The sequence below is a fragment of the Sus scrofa genome, chromosome 16, assembly GCF_054392235.1.
Source record: "Sus scrofa isolate SSC_HxYL_T2T_F1_AM1 chromosome 16, Sscrofa_HxYL_maternal_Yorkshire_Landrace_v2.0, whole genome shotgun sequence".
NCBI lineage: Eukaryota > Metazoa > Chordata > Mammalia > Artiodactyla > Suidae > Sus > Sus scrofa.
In genome coordinates this window covers 83,326,503-83,344,050 of record NC_139398.1, presented here as the reverse complement: position 1 = coordinate 83,344,050, position 17,548 = coordinate 83,326,503, and the positions used below count along the sequence as shown (strand labels likewise).

General features: G+C 46.0%; 1 protein-coding gene and 1 long non-coding RNA gene across 11 annotated transcripts in view; one reads left to right on the top strand and one right to left on the bottom strand.

Moving 5' to 3' along the window:
* Positions 1–17,548, top strand: part of LOC110257249 (uncharacterized) — an 830,883-nt gene that overhangs the window by 35,261 nt on the left and 778,074 nt on the right. For 4 of the 9 annotated variants that reach the window (XR_014831013.1, XR_014831009.1, XR_014831018.1 and 1 more), the window contains one exon: positions 5,882–5,995. The exons of 3 other annotated variants lie outside the window; for them this stretch is intronic. This is a non-coding gene — a long non-coding RNA (uncharacterized LOC110257249). Of the gene's footprint in view, positions 1–5,555; positions 5,688–5,881; positions 6,662–17,548 lie in introns of those variants that run through there. 2 more of the 9 variants (XR_014831012.1, XR_014831016.1) reach the window with 2 other exon arrangements.
* GLRA1 (glycine receptor alpha 1) overlaps positions 1–17,548 on the bottom strand; it is an 88,866-nt gene that overhangs the window by 28,797 nt on the left and 42,521 nt on the right. For both annotated transcript variants that reach the window (XM_013984908.3, XM_013984909.3), the window contains exon 3: positions 15,805–15,872. In XM_013984908.3, the coding sequence (XP_013840362.1) occupies positions 15,805–15,872 (68 nt within the window). The remainder of the gene's footprint in view (positions 1–15,804; positions 15,873–17,548) is intronic.

Genomic DNA, 17,548 nt, shown 5'->3' with positions numbered 1-17,548 from the left:
CGTGGGTCTTGGTTTCCGTCCTCATGGAGCTCAAATTATCTACTAAGCAAGGCAAGGTATGGACACAAATCTAAAACTGGAAGTAATAAGGGTCGTAAGAGGCTCTAATAAGTTGCTATTAGATGTTGCTCTCAAGTCATTGAGGTCACTTCCGGGCAGTTTGGGTGAATCTGGAAATGTTCTGGGGAGAAGATGGCATTTGAAATGGCCCCTATCAGCTTGTTCCATCCTCCTGAAGTCAGCATCTCTAGATCTGGTATTGTTCTGAGATGTGAAGAATATCTGATTTCAGGAGTCTCACTGTGGTGCAACGGGACTGGCAGCGCCTTGGGAGCACTGGGTCGCAGGTTTGATCCCCAGCCCGGCACAGTGGATTAAGGATCTGGCATTGCCACAGCTGCAGCTTGGCCAGCTGACCCCTGGCCTGGGAATCCATATGCTGCAGGGCAGCCAAAAAAAAAAAAAAAAAATCTGATTTCAGCTGGAGAGGAGGCCAGTGATGAATGAGGAGGAAGGAGAGAGGTGAGGAATACAGGTGTAGAGTAGGAGAGTGTGTGAGAACCAGGGCTGCAGGCTTGGTGTACTAAGATTAGGATTTGGAGAGTTGGGGGGCAAAGGAGTTTTATATGGAAGAAGTAGCACAAGCAAAGGAATGTAGGCATGGAGTTCCCATCGTGGCACAGTGGTTAGCAAATCCGACTAGGAACCATGAGGTTGTGGGTTCGATCTCTGGCCTCGCTCAGTGGGTTAAGGATCTGGCGTTGCCATGAGTTGTGGTGTAGGTTGCAGATGTGGCTCGGATCCCGCATTGCTGTGGCTCTGGTGTAGGACGGCAGCTGTAGCTCCTATTCAACCTCTAGCCTGGGAACTTCCATATGCTGCGGGAGCAGCCCCAGAAATGGTAAAAAGACCAAAAAAAAAAAAAAAAAAAAAGAGTGTAGTCAGGGCCGTGCGAATAGTTCAGCTAGGCTCAACCATTGGGCGTACAAACAATAACAGGTCTCCCTTACTGAGGACCTGCTATGTACCTGGCATTATGTGAAGCATAGCACAAACTCGAGCTCATTCCATCGTTAAAACAATCCTATGACATAGGTATTTTCACCCTCATTTTACAGATGAGGAAAACTCAAGAAGGTTTAGTGATTAGTTCACATTCACACGATAAATCGTGGGGTTGGGATTCGAATCTGGTTTGTCTGATGATCTAAGTGCATGTTCTCAACAAGCCTGCTGTGAGGACACTGTAGAATGGATTGAGTGGAGACTCTGGGTATCTTTAGCTGCCAAACCAAGGTGTTTGGGTCTTATTCTGTAGCCAGCTGGGCACCACTGAAGTCTCTTTTTTTTTTTTTTTGTCTTTTTGCCTTTTCTGGGGCCGCTCCTGCAGCATATGGAGGTTCCCAGGCTAGGGGTCTAATTAGAGCTGTAGCCACTGGCCTACACCAGAGCCACAGCAATGCGGGATCCGAGCCATGTCTGCAACCTACACCACAGCTCACGGCAACGCCGGATCGTTAACCCACTGAGCAAGGTCAGGGATTGAACCCGCAACCTCATGGTTCCTAGTTGGATTCGTTAACCACTGAGCTACGACGGGAACTCCACCACTGACGTCTTAAACAGTGGAGCAGTATCACAGTTTGACTTCAGGAGGATGGGTATGGCAGGCATGACCAGAAGGAACTGCAGTGTAAGAAAAACAGGCCCAGGGAGATGGGTGTGTTTGAGCCCATAGTGTCAGTTCAATGAAAGTTAAACTAAGATGTTGGGAATGGAGTGTGGGTAGAGGAGGCATTGTTCTTGGCCATCATCATCATCTTCCTCACTGAATATTACAGGCAGACGTCTGTCTCCACTCCTTTGTTTTACACATGGCCCAGAGAGGGCAACATACTTTCCTGGGCCACACAGGCAATTCAGTGGCTCAGGTGGGATGTGCATATAGAAACCTTGAACCCGATCCCACCACTTTTTTTTTAAGGAACAGGTGTCACCCCTTTTCTACCTTCAAGGGCAGGTGAATCTGCCCCAGGCGGGCTCTGCCCTCCTTGGAGAAACTCTCACTGAGTCTCAGCTCTGACAGGGTTTGGGATTAAGATGCGTGAGAACCAGATCAGCCCGCTCTCCAGTCAGACCAGCCATGCCAGCCAGAGCCAGGGACCAGGGGCATTCAGCGTGGCAGATGCCGAGGCTGCTTCTCAAGCACTTTCCCCCACCCCTGAGAAGCACTGTGGAACCAGAGTCACAGATGTTGCCTCCACGTGTGAGAAGAGTCAGCTCCAGTCTCCTCGCGGTCCTGCGAGAGTGTGAGCTGGCTCACTAGCCTGTGGAAAGTTTACTACCATCCTGGCTGAGTGCCAGGGACAGGACTCAGTGCTTCAGTGCACATTCTCCCCCAGTTCTCACAGGGACACCATTTTATGGATAAACTGAGCTTGGGGATATGGAATGCTTTGTCTGCAGTTAGCTGAGGCTCAGCTCCATGACTGATTGGCTCCAGGGTTCTATGTTTTTCAATAATACATTGTGTTCATTCCTTTTATTAATAGTAAGTCTCATACTTACCAGCTGCTTTTTGCTTTTCAAAACATCCTCATTTTAGTTTTGTCCTATGAAGTCTGGCATGAGAGAAGATTTTTTTTTTTTTTGGTCTTTTTGCCATTTCTTGGGCCGCTCCTGCGGCATATGGAGGTTCCCATTCTAGGGGTCGAATCAGAGCTGTAGCCACTGGCCTACACTAGAGCCACAGCAATGAGGGATCCGAGCTGCATCTGCAACCCACACCACAGCTCACGGCAATGCCAGATCGTTAACCCACTGAGCAAGGCCAGGGATCGAACCTGCAACCTCCTGGTTCCTAGTCGGATTCGTTAACCACTGAGCCACAACGGGAACTCCGAGAGGGAAGATTCTTGTTGGTTGGTTGTTTTTTGTCTGCACCTGCGGCATGTGGAAGTTCCCAGGCCTGGGGTCAAACTTGCACCACAGCAGCAACTTAAGCCACTGCAGTGACAATGATGGATACTTAAGCTGCTGTGCCAAGAGAACTCCAAGAGGGAAGATTCCTGTCTCCATTGGATAGAAAAGGGAACTAAAGCCCTAAAATCTCACATTCCCACCACTAGTTATTGGCATATGTAGAATTGCTAATAACACTGAAAATAATACTAATAGATTGAGACTTTATCCCATACAAGGGACGATTCTAAGAATTTTATGTGTGTTATTTTCTTTTATTCTTTTTTGGCTGCCCTGTGGCACATGGGGTTCCTGGGCCAGGATCAGATCCAAGCCTCAATTGCGACCTACACTGCAGCTGTGTCAATGCTGGATCCTTAACCCACTGTGCCGGGCTGGGGATTGAACCCACGTTCCAGTGCTCTGAAGATGCAGCTGATCCTGTTGGGCCATGGCAGGAACTCCAATGTGTGTCATTTTCTATTCACAATAATCCTGTGATGTAGGTCTGTTACCATCCCCATTTTACAGTTAGGTAAATTAAGGCACACTGAGCTTAAAGTACTGTTCCTGACATCAAACAGCCAGTAAGTGGCAAAGCTGGGATTTGAACCCAAGATGTTAATGCCAGAGCCCAAGTTTTTAACCACTCGGCTGTACTACCCAGAGCCTCTCAGGAGCTCCCAGAGTTGCACTGAGCAACAGTTTCTTGACACCTCAGTGCCACTGGATATTGCCTCTGGCTGCTGTTGTATACCTGTGGGTTTGTAGATGCCTGCAATTGGCAGGACACATTAAAAAGGGCAAAGGACAAAAACTGCCTCAGGTCCAGCAGTCTGCTAGGGCTCCTGCCTTGTTCCTGGTTTGACCTTTGGATTTGACCCAGTGTCTGCTCTTCGCTCAAGTCTGCTGCTGGCACACTCCCCAGATGCTGACTTTTGCTTCCTTAGTTCCAGACGCCTGCTCTGTGCCTTCAGCCTCTCCCAAGTCACTGCCACGCCTGGTAATTCTCATTTGGCGCTCACACAGTCAGAGCTACATTTGTTGTAAAGAACTATAGATAGTTTGGACCCGTGGAGTTGAGCCTCTTCATTTGTCTTTAAGGGGTCACTAAAGCCCAGCGTGAGTTCAGTAATTACATAAAAATGCCAATGGTAGCTACTTTTATTGGGTGTCTAACCTTTGCTAGAACTTTATATGCATCGTATCTCTAAACTTTTCAGCAACATAGCACACTGGGTGTTATACTCATTCTACAGGGGAGGAAACTAAAATTCAGAGAGGTTAAACAGAGGCCAGGTGTCTTGCCCAAAGTCCCATAGCTAGTATGGGCTAGAGTAGGAATATGAATCCAAGCCTGTGTGGCTCCCAATTTCACATTCTTTTGACAATTGCATGCTGCCTCTAGATTTACTTCTTTTTTTTTTAAACAAAAACAGAAAGTTCCTAGATGAGTAGGTAAAAGAAACAAAATAGACATAGTATATACTCCGACCTCATTGAGCCCATGAGACAGGCTAGCTCATGCATATCCTTATGGTCAGTATAGGTGGAGAGGTTTGGATTGTGATGCTACACGGAGGTGGATTTGTAACTGGGTGCCTAAGGGTGTAAATTGAAGGGTAGATTAACACCTGGAAAGAGGATAGCATTGGCAATGCAGGGCATAGAAGTGAGACATGCCACCAGCAAACTTGGAAACATGGGAAATAAGGTTGATCTCTCAGAGTTAAACTAACAGCAGAGATAAACATGCAGCAGAGAAATCTGGCAAGGCTCAGCAGCCACCACAATGATCCATTTGCCATATGTCATCTCAGTGATTAGAACAGGTCTGTGCCTGTAAGTTAATAAGTGGAACCCTAACTGTATTGGGTCTTGTTTTGAGAACTATTTTATAAGCCTATCAGAGACGTTCATTTAGTTGTCCAAGAAAGGGCGGTTTGAGGAGCAGGAATTTGGCAGTTGGCGATCTAGCATCGTCTGGGAGATGGGGTCACACTGCTTGAGGGAACGGCAGCTTTTTTGTAGACAGGGTTTCTGTGTGGCGAGGTGAGGATAAACCTTTTTCTGGCCTGGATGAAATCTTCCTCAAGACTGTCCAGATTTTTTCTCTTTAATTCAGTATGTCAAAAGCAACCTTTGATTGGCTTTCCTGGGATCCAGAGACTGGCAAGGGAGTGCTTTTATGGGGGACCCAAACATTGCTCTTTCTGGAATGGAAAGCCCCATCATGAGTTGAAACAACTCGGCATCTTATTTACCCATTTACCCACTTCAGTCTTTTGTAGGTTTGGCTGTCACTACTCAGCCTTGCTGAGTCTGATCTGATGCAGAGCCAGCTTTGGGCTGGCCATAACTTCACAGCTGTGATGTCTCTTTGGTGTGTCTTGGAGAGAGTCATTCAGCAGATGATACTAAGACAAGAATACCTCTAACCCTGTTTTCTGCCGGTAACAGACTCTAAAAGGCCTGTGAGCGCCCTCTCCTTGACTTTCTCTCAGTCTTCAGTTTACCAAGACCTTGTAGGGTGTTGTGCTATGTCTATCTGGCTGACACCTAATAGATTTTCTCTTAAATTTCCCCAAACCCAGAGTATAAGCAGTGACCTAGCACTGGTCGTGTGGACAGACTGACAGCGTAACGGAAAAAGCAACAACAAACAAGGATCTCATCCACAGTAGTAACTTGCCCCCACGATGCCTAGGAATAAACCTAACAAGAAATATATGACTTGTGTGTGTGTTTGCGTATAAAAATATGTATGTATGACTCTAAAACTTTACTGAACAGCATAAAGGAATACCTATATAAATGGAGAGACATACCACATTTATATAATTGTTAACATGTAAGTTCTTCCAAAATTAATCTATAAACTCAATGCAGTTCCAGTCAAAACTTGAAACTATTTTTATAGGCCTCAACAAGCTGATTCCACAGTTCATTTGGAAGCGAAAACGGGCTAGAAATGTCAAGAAAACCTTATAAAAGAAGAACAACAGAGGACGCTATCAGACATAGACATACAATGGTAAGCCATAGTAATTAAAATAGTGTGGCACTGGTGCAGAAGCAGACAAACAGCAATGGGACAATGAGCTGGGACCAGAAATAGACCTAGATAGGTATGGGGATTTAGTTTATGAGAAAGATAGCATTTCTAATCAGTGGAGAAATAAGGGCTACTTAAGAATAATCCTGGAAAAATTACTATTTAATCAGATGAAAAAATTAAACCATCACCAAATACTTTACAAGAAACTGAATTCCAGATGTATTAAGGAGGCACATGTTAAAAAAAACAAACAATATCGGAGTTCCCATCGTGGTGCAGCGGAAACGAATCTGAGCAGGAACCATGAGATTGCAGGTTCAATCTCTGGCCTCACTCAGTGGCTTAAGGATCCAGCATTGCCGTGAGCTGTGGTGTAGGTCGCATATGCGACTCGGATCTGGCGTTGCTGTGGCTGTGGTATAGGCCAGCAGCTGTAGCTCCGATTAGACCCCTCACCTGGGAACCTCCATATGCCACGGGTGGGGCCCTGAAAAGACAAAAACAAACAACCAATATTATTCAAACTGCCTACTATGCAAAAAACAAAACAAAACAAAACAAAAAACATATATTTACTTAAATTCACTAGGAATCTGGAGTGAAAATTTTAAGTGATAGTAAAGTACCATTTAAAAAAAAAAACCCTTGGAGTTCCCGTCGTGGCGCAGTGGTTAACGAATCCAACTAGGAACCATGAGGTTGCAGGTTCGATCCCTGGCCTTGCTCAGTGGGCTAAGGATCTGGCGTTGCGGTGAGCTATGGTGTAGGTCACAGACGTGGCTCAGATCCTGCGTTGCTGTGGCTCTGGTGTAGGCCTGTGGCTACAGCTCCGATTAGACCCCTAGAATGGGAACCTCCATATGCCACGGGAGTGGCTTAAGAAAAGGCAAAAAGACATAAAAAAACAAAAACAAAAACCCTCTTGAGGGAGTTCCTGTTGTGGCTCAGTAGGTGAAGAACCTGACTAGTATCTATGAAGATGCAGGTTCAATCCCGGCCTCACTCAATGGGTTAAGGATCCGGCAGTGCCGTAAGCTGTGGTGTAGGTTGCAGACATGGCGTGGATCCCGAGTTGCTGTGGCTGTGGTCTAGGCTGGCAGCTATAGCTCTGATTCGACCCCTAGCCTGAGAACTTCTATATGTTGCAGGTGTGGCCCTAAAAAGCAAAAAACAACAACAAAGAAAATTGGTAAATTTAGAATGCTTGATAATATCTTCCATTGGCAAGGAGAAAGAAATGAGTATCGTTATGGGGACAGTAACTTATTGACACTTCTTTGGAAGTGAGTTGGGCACTAATATTTGTGAAAATAATTTAAAAAGCACGTGTCCTTTGATAAAGTAATTCCTTTCCTGTGATATATCTCAAGGAAACATGCAGTCATGTACAGAACTATTCACTGTGGCACTGTTTGTAATAGTGAAAAGCTGCATAAACCTGCAGGTCCATCGGGAGAAGAGTGGTTAAACACCACAAAACGAAGGCAGGTCCAGACCACGGAATCTTACAGGCAGGCCATAAAGTCTGGACCTATTGATTAAAATCATTTCATCATATATCAAATGTAATAATAATAAACCACTTCTTATGTTTCCAAACTTGGAGGTGTGTAGACTGTGAAGAATGAGGTATCAATGATGTGGAGAGATTCCAAGACATGGTGAAGTGAATGAAGGAAATTGTGTGGCACAGTCGTAATTGTACAAAGATGTGTAATGGGCATAAATGCATGTACAGTCAAGGGAGAGAGACCAGTAGGACGTGCACTCAATTGTTTATCTGCAGTGGTCAACTTGGGATGGGATGAGGGAAGAGGGTGAGGTGGGGACATGCCTGTGTCTGTCTCTCCTCCTTTTTACTGGATTTACTATAAAAGCTTGTTTTCATCTATACTCCTATACTCTAAAAGAAGGCCCAGAGTTTTGCTGTCTGTAAGCACAGGGTCAGTCAGCATCGTGACCTGTTACCTAAAGTGAAATGTCTTTGAGGTGGTGTGTGTAGAAATGATTTTAAGGTTCTGACAAGGGGTCCAGGGCTGCCTTGGGGAGGCAGGTTGAGGGTAAGGCCAAGGTACTGAGATTCCTGGCCTCTGCTCCACTCCATCCAGAAGAGCCCATTTTCAAAAATCAGTTTGTTGAAGTGCTCTGTAAGATTCAGCTTCAGAATGGAACGTGGGGGTGGGGGGGGGAGGCTACTGTTAAAGACAATGCTTTGAAGGCCATCAGGGCAGAGTAAGGATGCACATGGCCCCACTTCCCTCTGCTCTGAGCACTGCTGGAGGCCAGAGTTCATTTCTTGGCCTTTCAGCTCCAGACGGAAAGTGATGTGCTGGTGTACTCTGAGAGCCCCGTGGTAGGAGAAGGGACTGAGAACCAGAGAGAGTGGTGAGGCAGCCAAGTGTGAGGAGGGAGTAGAAGGACCAACCTCAGACCAACCCCAGTTACCCGAGGGCTCTCAGGTGCCTGGATTGGTTCTCTGTGACCCCAAGACCAGAATGAAGGTGTGGGCTGATGGAGATGTCAGAGGTGTCCCAAGAGGAAATGGGCTGCCTTGGGAGGTAGACGGGGTCCCCAGCTTCGGAAGTGCGCAAGCAGAAGTGACTTGGCCACGGTATTTGTGGCAGAGATTCTGACAGCAGATGGTGGTTTGGCTAAGAGAATCTCTAAGGTTAATTCTCTCCACAGCTCTTGACTGAACTCCTATGGTTCAGGCAATGTGTTGGGCTCTGGAAATACCGGGATGATTGAGGGAGACAGGGTCCCACTGTTAATGAAAAAGCAAGCAGAACAACAAACTGACAGGCAAACTTTCACTTTTTAGATATTACTCCCAAGATAACAGAACATGATGTGACAGTGACTGGAAGCGGGGGACACTTTTAGATAGGGAGTCAGGGAAGGACTGTCTGAGGCCGACATCTGAGCTGAGACCTGAAGGATGAAAAGGAGCCATTCAGGCGAAGATCTTCCTGGGCAGAGACAACAGAACATAGTAAGAGCATTGAGGAGCTCTTGCAGGAGATGGCTGTGATCTGATTGAATGATCCTTCATCTGTGGTGGGAAGTGGTAGAGGACAGAGGAGGGGAGGCCAGTTAGGTCATTTAAGTTAAGTAGGAGAGAGATGGTGCCAAGTTTAACTAGAGTTGACAGCAGCAGAGTTGGAAAGAAGTAGATGGATTTGAGCTTTATCTTCTATGATGCAAAATCAATTCATCAATCAACTGATTGCAACTCATTCAATCATTTGCTTCAGTTCAGTCAATCGATCCCAGAAGTAGGCTGGCATTGTGAAGTGACTGCTTCCTAAATGATGTGTTAACTTTTATAGTTGGACAGAAGGGGCATTTAATCTCCTTACATGGTAGCTGTTTTCATATATCCTGAGGTCTCATTTGCAAATATCCATGGGGATGGATAGCCAAGGTCCTCTCGTGATACTAGTTCTGAGTGAATTGCACAAATCCCGCCTGTTAGGAGAACAGGATTGTAGGAAACTAGGATGGGGTCCTGTCTCCCCTTGACCCTGCCATCCCCATGGCTCTGTACCCTCTCCTCTCGCACCACATTCAATAGATGGACGGGGCCGAGAGCATGGTCCCAGGACTTGGGCAGCCTGGGGATAATAGCTGGTGATGTTGTTTATTGGCTGGAAAAAATTGGGTGAATTAAGCCTCTCTGAGGTTCAACTTCCTCATCTATAAAATGGGATTGCTATATTCTAGGAAATAATCCTTTTAATTTGCTAACCATAGATGCCTGGTTTTTAGAAAAGTGCTCAATAAATGCTAACACCAACTCATCTTCTCTTCACAGTAGGGCTTTCGGAAGGAATTGGCTTCCCACTGTCTTTGCTTCCTTTTGTCTCTTGTCTTCTTTGCGCCCCTGAATTGCATTCCCTGTTTCATACATGCACATCTTCTCCCATCCCCCACTGCCAAATCCACTGGACGCGATTCTCTTTTCTTACTTGACTTCTCTCCCCTTTTACCACTGTTGAACACACACCAGTTTTTAAAACCCCCCTCCTCTCTGGGTCATTCTCCAGTGCCATTCTCGTTTGGAAGATGTGAACATGGAGAGTATGGTGATCAGATTTCTACTCTAGAGAGATTACTCAAAATCACCCAACAGTATTTTCACAGTACCTGGCACATAACACCTATCCAGTAAGCGTGGCTTAATATTGCCCTTGGTTGCTATTATTCTCTGTGTTCCATGGCATCTTGTACATGCCTCTGTAAGCTCACTCATCACACTGCGGTGTTATTTTGGTTTCCTTGTTCACCTTCTCCAATAGACTCCCTGAAAGTAGAGACCTATTGTTCACTGACGTCTGGTTCCTGTTTACTTCTGGGGACATGGAGGATTATACTTGGCTTCAGGTAGGGCTGGGTGACTTATTTGGATAGTGAAGAGTGAGCAGCAGTGGTATATGTCACTTCTGGGTGTAAAGCATTTACTTGCCAGCATGCAAGCCTTCAGTGGCTGCTTCCTTGCACAGCAAGTGTGAGCTCGTGTGTTGACATGGAAATGCAAGGCTCAGCCACAACGTGGAGGACAGTAGTCCTGGAGAGCCCCCAGATCTATAGCAGACTTGAGATGAATACATCACTCTTCGTTGTTGGGCTTTTGTTTTTGTCTTGTCTTTTTATGGCTGCATATGGAAGTTCTCAGGCTAGGGGTCGAATCAGAGCTGTAGCTACCAGCCTACACCACAGCCACAGCAGCATTGGCTCTGAGCCGTGTCTGCGACCTACACCACAGCTCACAGCAATGCTGGATCCTTTACCCGCTGAACAGGGCCAGGGATTGAACCCATGTCCTCATGGATACTAGCCAGGTTCATTATTGCTGAGCCACAAGCAGAACTCCAGTCTTTGTTATTTTAAGACAGAGATTTTGGGGTTGTTTGTTGCTATGGGAGAGACTGTTCTAATGAGTAAAACTGATCCCTAGAGCTTATATGACACCATATTTAGCACATTCAGCATGGGACCTTAAAACTGGAGGTGAAAACAATACATGAGTAAACAGAAAACAGAAGAAAACAACCAGAAATACATTTCCTTGTGCTTATGTTGGAGTCCTTGACTAAGGAGTTCAGTAGTTAATAATCCTTTACATTTCAGTAGCATTCACAAAGGGCTCTTGTCCTATTCTTGCGTAATCCTACACGCCATTCTTAGAGTCAAATGCCAGGGGAGAACTGAGCCTCACCGGTACGAAATTGTGGCAGAGCTAGAACTCAAATCCTGCTGTCTTAATTCCTGGTTCAGGGCTCTGTCCATTGCCCCCTAATATCTACCAATAAGGCCAAACGTGTGGACTGTAGTTGGATAGGCTGTCGCCAATTGCCATGGGTCCTGGCCACAGTGTGTCTGTCTTGATGCCAGCCTAACCCTGTTCCTACTTCTGCCTTCGTCTTGCTGCATAGACTCAAGAGAGAATCTGTGCAAAGGTCAGATGAAGGCCAGCCAGCCTCAGCCTTCCCCTCACTGGGATTGGATAGAGAGAGACCCCTGCTGCTTTGCTGGTGGCCTTCTCTGCTCTCAGGTCTGCTAACTCCGGCGACTAAAGCCAGGCTCCAGGAGGCAGACAGTCAGGCCTGGGGACTCCAGCTCTTTATAGAGCTGCTCTGCACTCTTGCTGTCCTTGGAGAACAAACACAGCCTGGGAAGTTTCTGACACTGGGACAATGTCCATATTACCATGGACCCAGGGTGCATGACTAGCTCTTTGCATGGCTGGTGGGGCAGAGCTCTGGACCAGAAGTCTGAGGGCCTGGGCGTGTCTGCTCAATTAAGTTCCCTTTCAGTTCTAACTTCCTTATGATGAAAAGAAATAAGCAAGGGCTGGGTAATCCCAAATATCCAGGAATTAAGTGTTTATATTTGACTTAGGAGGTCATGGACTTTGGGGTGATAGGGATCCGAGTTCAGATCCCACTTCTGCCACTGATGAGCTCTATGTCTTTATGCAAGTGACCTAACCTTTCTGAGCCTCAGTTTACTTATCTATAAAATGGGGATCCAGGTCCTGCCTCATGGGGATTGCTGTGAGGTCTAAGGGAAATGATATACACAGAAGTGCACCGCATACTGCACTGAACATGTGGTTGTTGCTCTTGTTGCTGTATTAATACAGTCCAGTCTTGCTCTCTAAGCATATTCTGGGGGACAAGGAAAGAGGCTTGAATGAGAAAAGTGGTCCTGTTGTAGGATCTAGGGCTGAAAGAAGTGGAGGCGGAGGGGAACTCTTAGCCACTGCTAAAAGCATTGGACTTGGGTTTCTGTCACACCCCTTCCATGCTGTGTGACCTTGCTCAAGGGAATCTAGCCATCAGAATCCCTCTCAGTAAAACAAAGGCTGACAAGACAACTTCTTCGAGTTTTTTTCCAACTCTAAGATTTGAGATCTCCCCCCAATCATCTGTAAAATAAATTAAACATATATAGATAATTAAGAACCCATTGGAAAAAAAGGTCACAGTATGATGGAATGTGGAAGCTGGAAAATGACAACCCCCACTGTGGATTAACTTTAGCTAATGGGAAAACTGTGGCAGCTGTGGGCCACTTCCGAAGAAGCAGTCATCACGCATGTTCCTCTCCACCCCTGGAAGCCACCTCCCTGGGCTGCCCTGGTTGGTTATCTCCATCTCCATTCTTTGCTATTTGCTCCTCAGGCCGAGCCTGCTGTGATGTGAAGTTGGATTTCCCCTTTTGATAACGCTTAGGTTGTTGCTTAAGTGGGCTTGATGGAGGTTTAGGGGCCCTCAGTTTCCTGAGTCTAAGTTCTTTGATGTTCTGGCAGTTATGAGAATTGGGTCTTAATCCCTGCTCAGCCACTAACTTATTCAGGGATGCGATGTCTCCAACACTCAGTTTCCTCAGCTGTAAAGGGGGACACGGTGTCCGCCAGGTCTCCTTCATAGAGCGGTTGTTGGAGCAAGTATTTAGTGAAGGAATCAAGGGAGAGAGTGAGTGTGAAAATGTGTTGAAAATTATGAGTGGTATTTCATAACACTAATTGACACACATTGCATGTGTGTGCTCTGTCAGACACTGCGCTCAGCACTTCTTTCTCTCCTGATCCTCACAGCTGGTCATAAGGTGGATGCTGTTGGTCTCCCACGTGAGGGGCTGACTTAGACAGGCGACTTGTCCAAGGCTACAGAGCTGAGCCTCAGGTTTTGTCTGGGTACATGGAAGACTGTGTTCTAATAGCTACACTGTGTTTGTAGAAAGCAGAGTTCAGCAGGAGCGAAGTCTGGAAAGGTAGGCAGGAGACACTGGGGAGGAGGAAACTAAGGCTCAGAGAAGTCTGGGGCTTACTTAAGATCACACAGCTAACCTGGAAGCCTCGGGGCCTCGGAGCCCAGAGTCTCCATCATCACCAGCACCTCCAGCATCATCATCACTGAGAACATTTAGGGCACACACAAAATATTTACTGTGATAAACAACTTCCTACACATAATGTCCACCCCTAATAACTCGACGAGGTTAAAAAAAAACCCATTTACTTGGTGAAGTCATGTGTTAATCACCGCGGGGATTTTATAGACAAGGAAGCATACTGACTCCTTAGGTATCGTGAGTGAACCCAGGTCTACGCGATTTCAGAGCCTTGGCTTTCAACCACCACACAAAATAAAGGCAAACTGCTATTTCTTTAGTGATCTGTATCAAGGAAATAGGTCTCTGTGTGACCATTATAGGGAAACAGGTGTGAGTGGTGTTGGAGTGCAGGTATGTACGCCTGCCTTCAAATCGCCAAATTCTTCACATAACGGGGTGGTCCCTGACTTGGTTTGAAAAGCACGTACCATTTCAGAAGAGAAGTAGAAGTGTCAACGCTCCACACGTAAAGACTATGACTACTGCAGATGTCAGTGCACTTCTGATTTGGGAGGGAGGGAAGAAAAGCAGACGTGTTCGTTATGAACTCTAAGACACCCATTCACGGAGGGGAAGGACTTGGCTTTTGGGCCAGGAGACCCCATGAAAAGCAGCCATGCTTGTTCCTAGTTGACAGGTGGAACCATCTCTTGGCGGAGATAAGAGGTTTGTTAGTTTTGGGGAATTTGATCAGCTCCCTTTGGATATGGGCAGGGTCCGCTTGATTGTATGAAGACAGACCCCTTTGCAAAAGGATAGATTTTGGACTGTTTTCCCCATGATGTACAGAGCACAGTGATTTTTTGCCAGTCTGGGACTCTTAAGATTAAATCTAATCTCCATAAATGTTTAGGACCAACAGACAGCAGACAATATATCTGATCTGGCTTGTTTATTTTAAAAAAATACTGAGTACCTGTTATTGACTCACTGTGCTAGCTGCTGAGGTGACCACAGGAAATTCGACACGATTCCAGCCCCCAAAGAACTGATGTGATGTTGAGGGGAGGGACACAGAAGCAGACTGTTGGAGTGTAGGCGCTGGTCATAAGTGCCCTTATGGGAATTGTAGCTTGCGTCATGAGAATGGGTGGAACAGACCCATCCCAGCCTTAGGTCAAGCACACACATGAACTCATGTGTACACAGGTGTTGGATTGTGAAGGCTTCCTATGGAGGTAATTCTAAGCAGAGAGTTAAAAGAGCATAAGGGATGGCAAGACAAAGGAGGCTGGAGTGGGTGCTTTGGGAGAGGGCTCAGCAGCACCAATAGAAGGCTGCAAACCAAAGGGAGAGCACCCCACCCCCCACCATGTGGAGGACACTGGGCGATTTGATTTACCCAGGATGGGAAGTGAGAGGGAAGAGATGAAGCCCAGCAGAATCAAAAGGGCCTTCTAAGCTTAATGCTGAAAGGAAGGGGAGCCTGGAGGCTGTGTTAAATCAGGGGACTGGTCTGGTGAGGTCTGTATCTTTGAAAGACCACTGTGTGAGAAAGAATGGATTGGAGGGGGCAAGATGGAAGTCAGGGGATGCTTTGCAGTAATGTGAGTCACAGCAGAAGCCCGGACTAGACTAGGGACAGGTGGATGTCTGGGGATGGGTGGTTTAGGGGATTTCAGGGAATTAGCATCTATAGGACTTGGTGATTGCTGGCTGCTTCTCACTCTGCTCATAAAGAGATGATTTTAGGCTGCCTTTAATTATTTTCTCATGAGCTAAACCAAGTACGATTGATTTTTTTGTTTGTTTTCAAGGATTGAGGAAAAAACTCTGCAGCAGCATTACATTTATTTATCATTGCTAAAGTAATATATACTCATTGCAGAAATTAGAAAAATAAAGAAATACTGATATGAAATCATCCATAAATCTCCAATCCAGGGATGATTACTATCAACATTTTGGCATTTTTCCTTCTAGTCTTTTTTTCTAGTGTAATTGACTTATTTTAAATGTTTCACGGCAGGAATTTTTAAATACCAAAGCAGAGAGAAGAATGAACCCCGTATACGCATTTCCACTTCTGTACCCATCTTCTGCTATTCCACAGCTGAATTTTAAACTTACAAGCAGGTCTTCACATTTTTTTAAAATATAGCCTGTTGATAGAATTTTGTTTTTGTGATCCCGAGTGTTTAGCATGTCCTAGTCCTACTAGGTCATTGGCCATTTTCAGGTATATGTCTTTACCCAAAACATTGAATAGCACAGTAAAAATGTCCATATCTCTGAAGACCTAAAAAACAAAACAAAACAAAACAAAACAGAAAAACCACACCAGACTTTCCACCTCCTTGGGGGAGACCAATGCAGAGGGTAAATATTTCACAGGGAAAGATATCCCGAGCAAGAAGCAGCAGCTTGTGTTTTGACTCACTCACCATAGTTGTCTCAGCAATGGAACCAAAGCTGTTGATGAAAATGTTGCAGCTCACATTCACTGGGGGACCTGCCAATCAAGAGAGATTCTTGCTTAACTCTAAGACCATAAAGAAACCCGCAGGATTGGACCTGTTCCTGGGACACTGACTCCAGGGATGGGTCCCTCTTGGTGGAGGAAACCCCCTACTTGCTTTCCACCCCACCCCCGAGCAGCTGGGACTCTCGGCCACATCGGATGCCAGAATCCCTGGTCCCCAAGTGAGCACCAGGTACAGAACACCAGAGGCCAGGCTGAGATGTACTTTCATTAACACTAGATGAGTCATCATCTTGCCATATGGTTGAAATCCCTTCCCCAAACCCCATTGCTGGCTTCTAATTTGTGGCTGAAGTGTATTTACAGCTACAACATTTGGAGGCCATCTTGGGAATTGCAAGGAACCGCAAGCTCCTTGCCTTGAACTTATGAACCAAGAATCATTGTCTGAAAGGGCGTTGATGGGAATTACCAGCCGAGGAATCCAGAGGGACCCTCAAGGGAAGTCCATATGTTCTTTCTTGAAAACTTTCCAGGCAAGCTTTTTGAATCCTATTGCAAATGATAGGAACGAAGTGGAGGAATATTTGCTCTTTGAAATCTCATTGCTAGAGTGACCTCTAACTGAAGCCCCAACTCTTCGTTTTATATGCTATTAATTATAGCAGTTACCATTTACTGAGCAAGGTTTGCTGTTGTGCTGAAAGTGTTGGTAATATTATCTCATTCGATCCTCTGAACAACTCCGTGAGCAGACATGGTTATTCGCTCCATTTTATAGACAAGGAAACGGGTATAGAGAGGCTATTTGTCCATGGCCACACGGCTGGTAGATGATCAAGCTTGAGTTCAGACTGATCTAGTTCCCAGGCTATGGTCTTAATGACTGTACTTGTTGGAAAGAGGTTCAGAGAGAGGAAGGGGCATGCCCAAGTTTGCACAGTGGCAAAATCCAGGATTTGAAGCATGGTGTTTCCACATGAGCTGAGAAAGAGGGCCAGCATAAAATAACCAGGGAGGAACATGAGACCATGGGTAAGGGTAATACAAGCAGTAGCCCGTCCAGGTGTGAAAGAGGTTCTGAAGAGCAAGGCATTAGGGAACACCTCATGGAGGCGATGACCTTGAGCTGACCTTGAAGGTGGGTAAGACTTGGATAATAGGTCATAGTCCTTCACATGAAGATTGTGACATGCCATTTGTGACTCTTTTCAGGCCCACTTTCTTGTTGATCCCCATGAGGTCCTGAGGTAGACAGGGCCAAGTGACTGTCCCAGCTTTATAATGGAGCACAGAGAATTTTAGTAACTCACCTGGGCTGATATATCCAGGTGGTGGAGCCAGGATGGGAACCTAAGCTTTCTGATATCTACTCCTCTCTTGTCCCTCTTGAAAATGTAGCCCAAGTATTTCATCCAAACTCAGCAAAGATTTCCTTCTCTTCATCAAGTTGGGTGTGTGGAAAGTGACTCAGTCCCGTTATGAGAAGCCAGGCTTTCCTTCCAGGGCTTGCCAGGGTCCGTGGGTTTTGACACAGCCTGGCACTCACTGGCTGTTTCCCCTGTGGCCTGTCCTTTCTCTTTTCTGGGTCACAATTTCCTCATCCATTTGGGAGCGTAGCACTTGATCTGGGCAGTCATTCTCAGCTCCCTAGGTTTGGAATTCCCTTGTGGAAGCTACCCATTTGAATCATGAGGTTCTAGGAT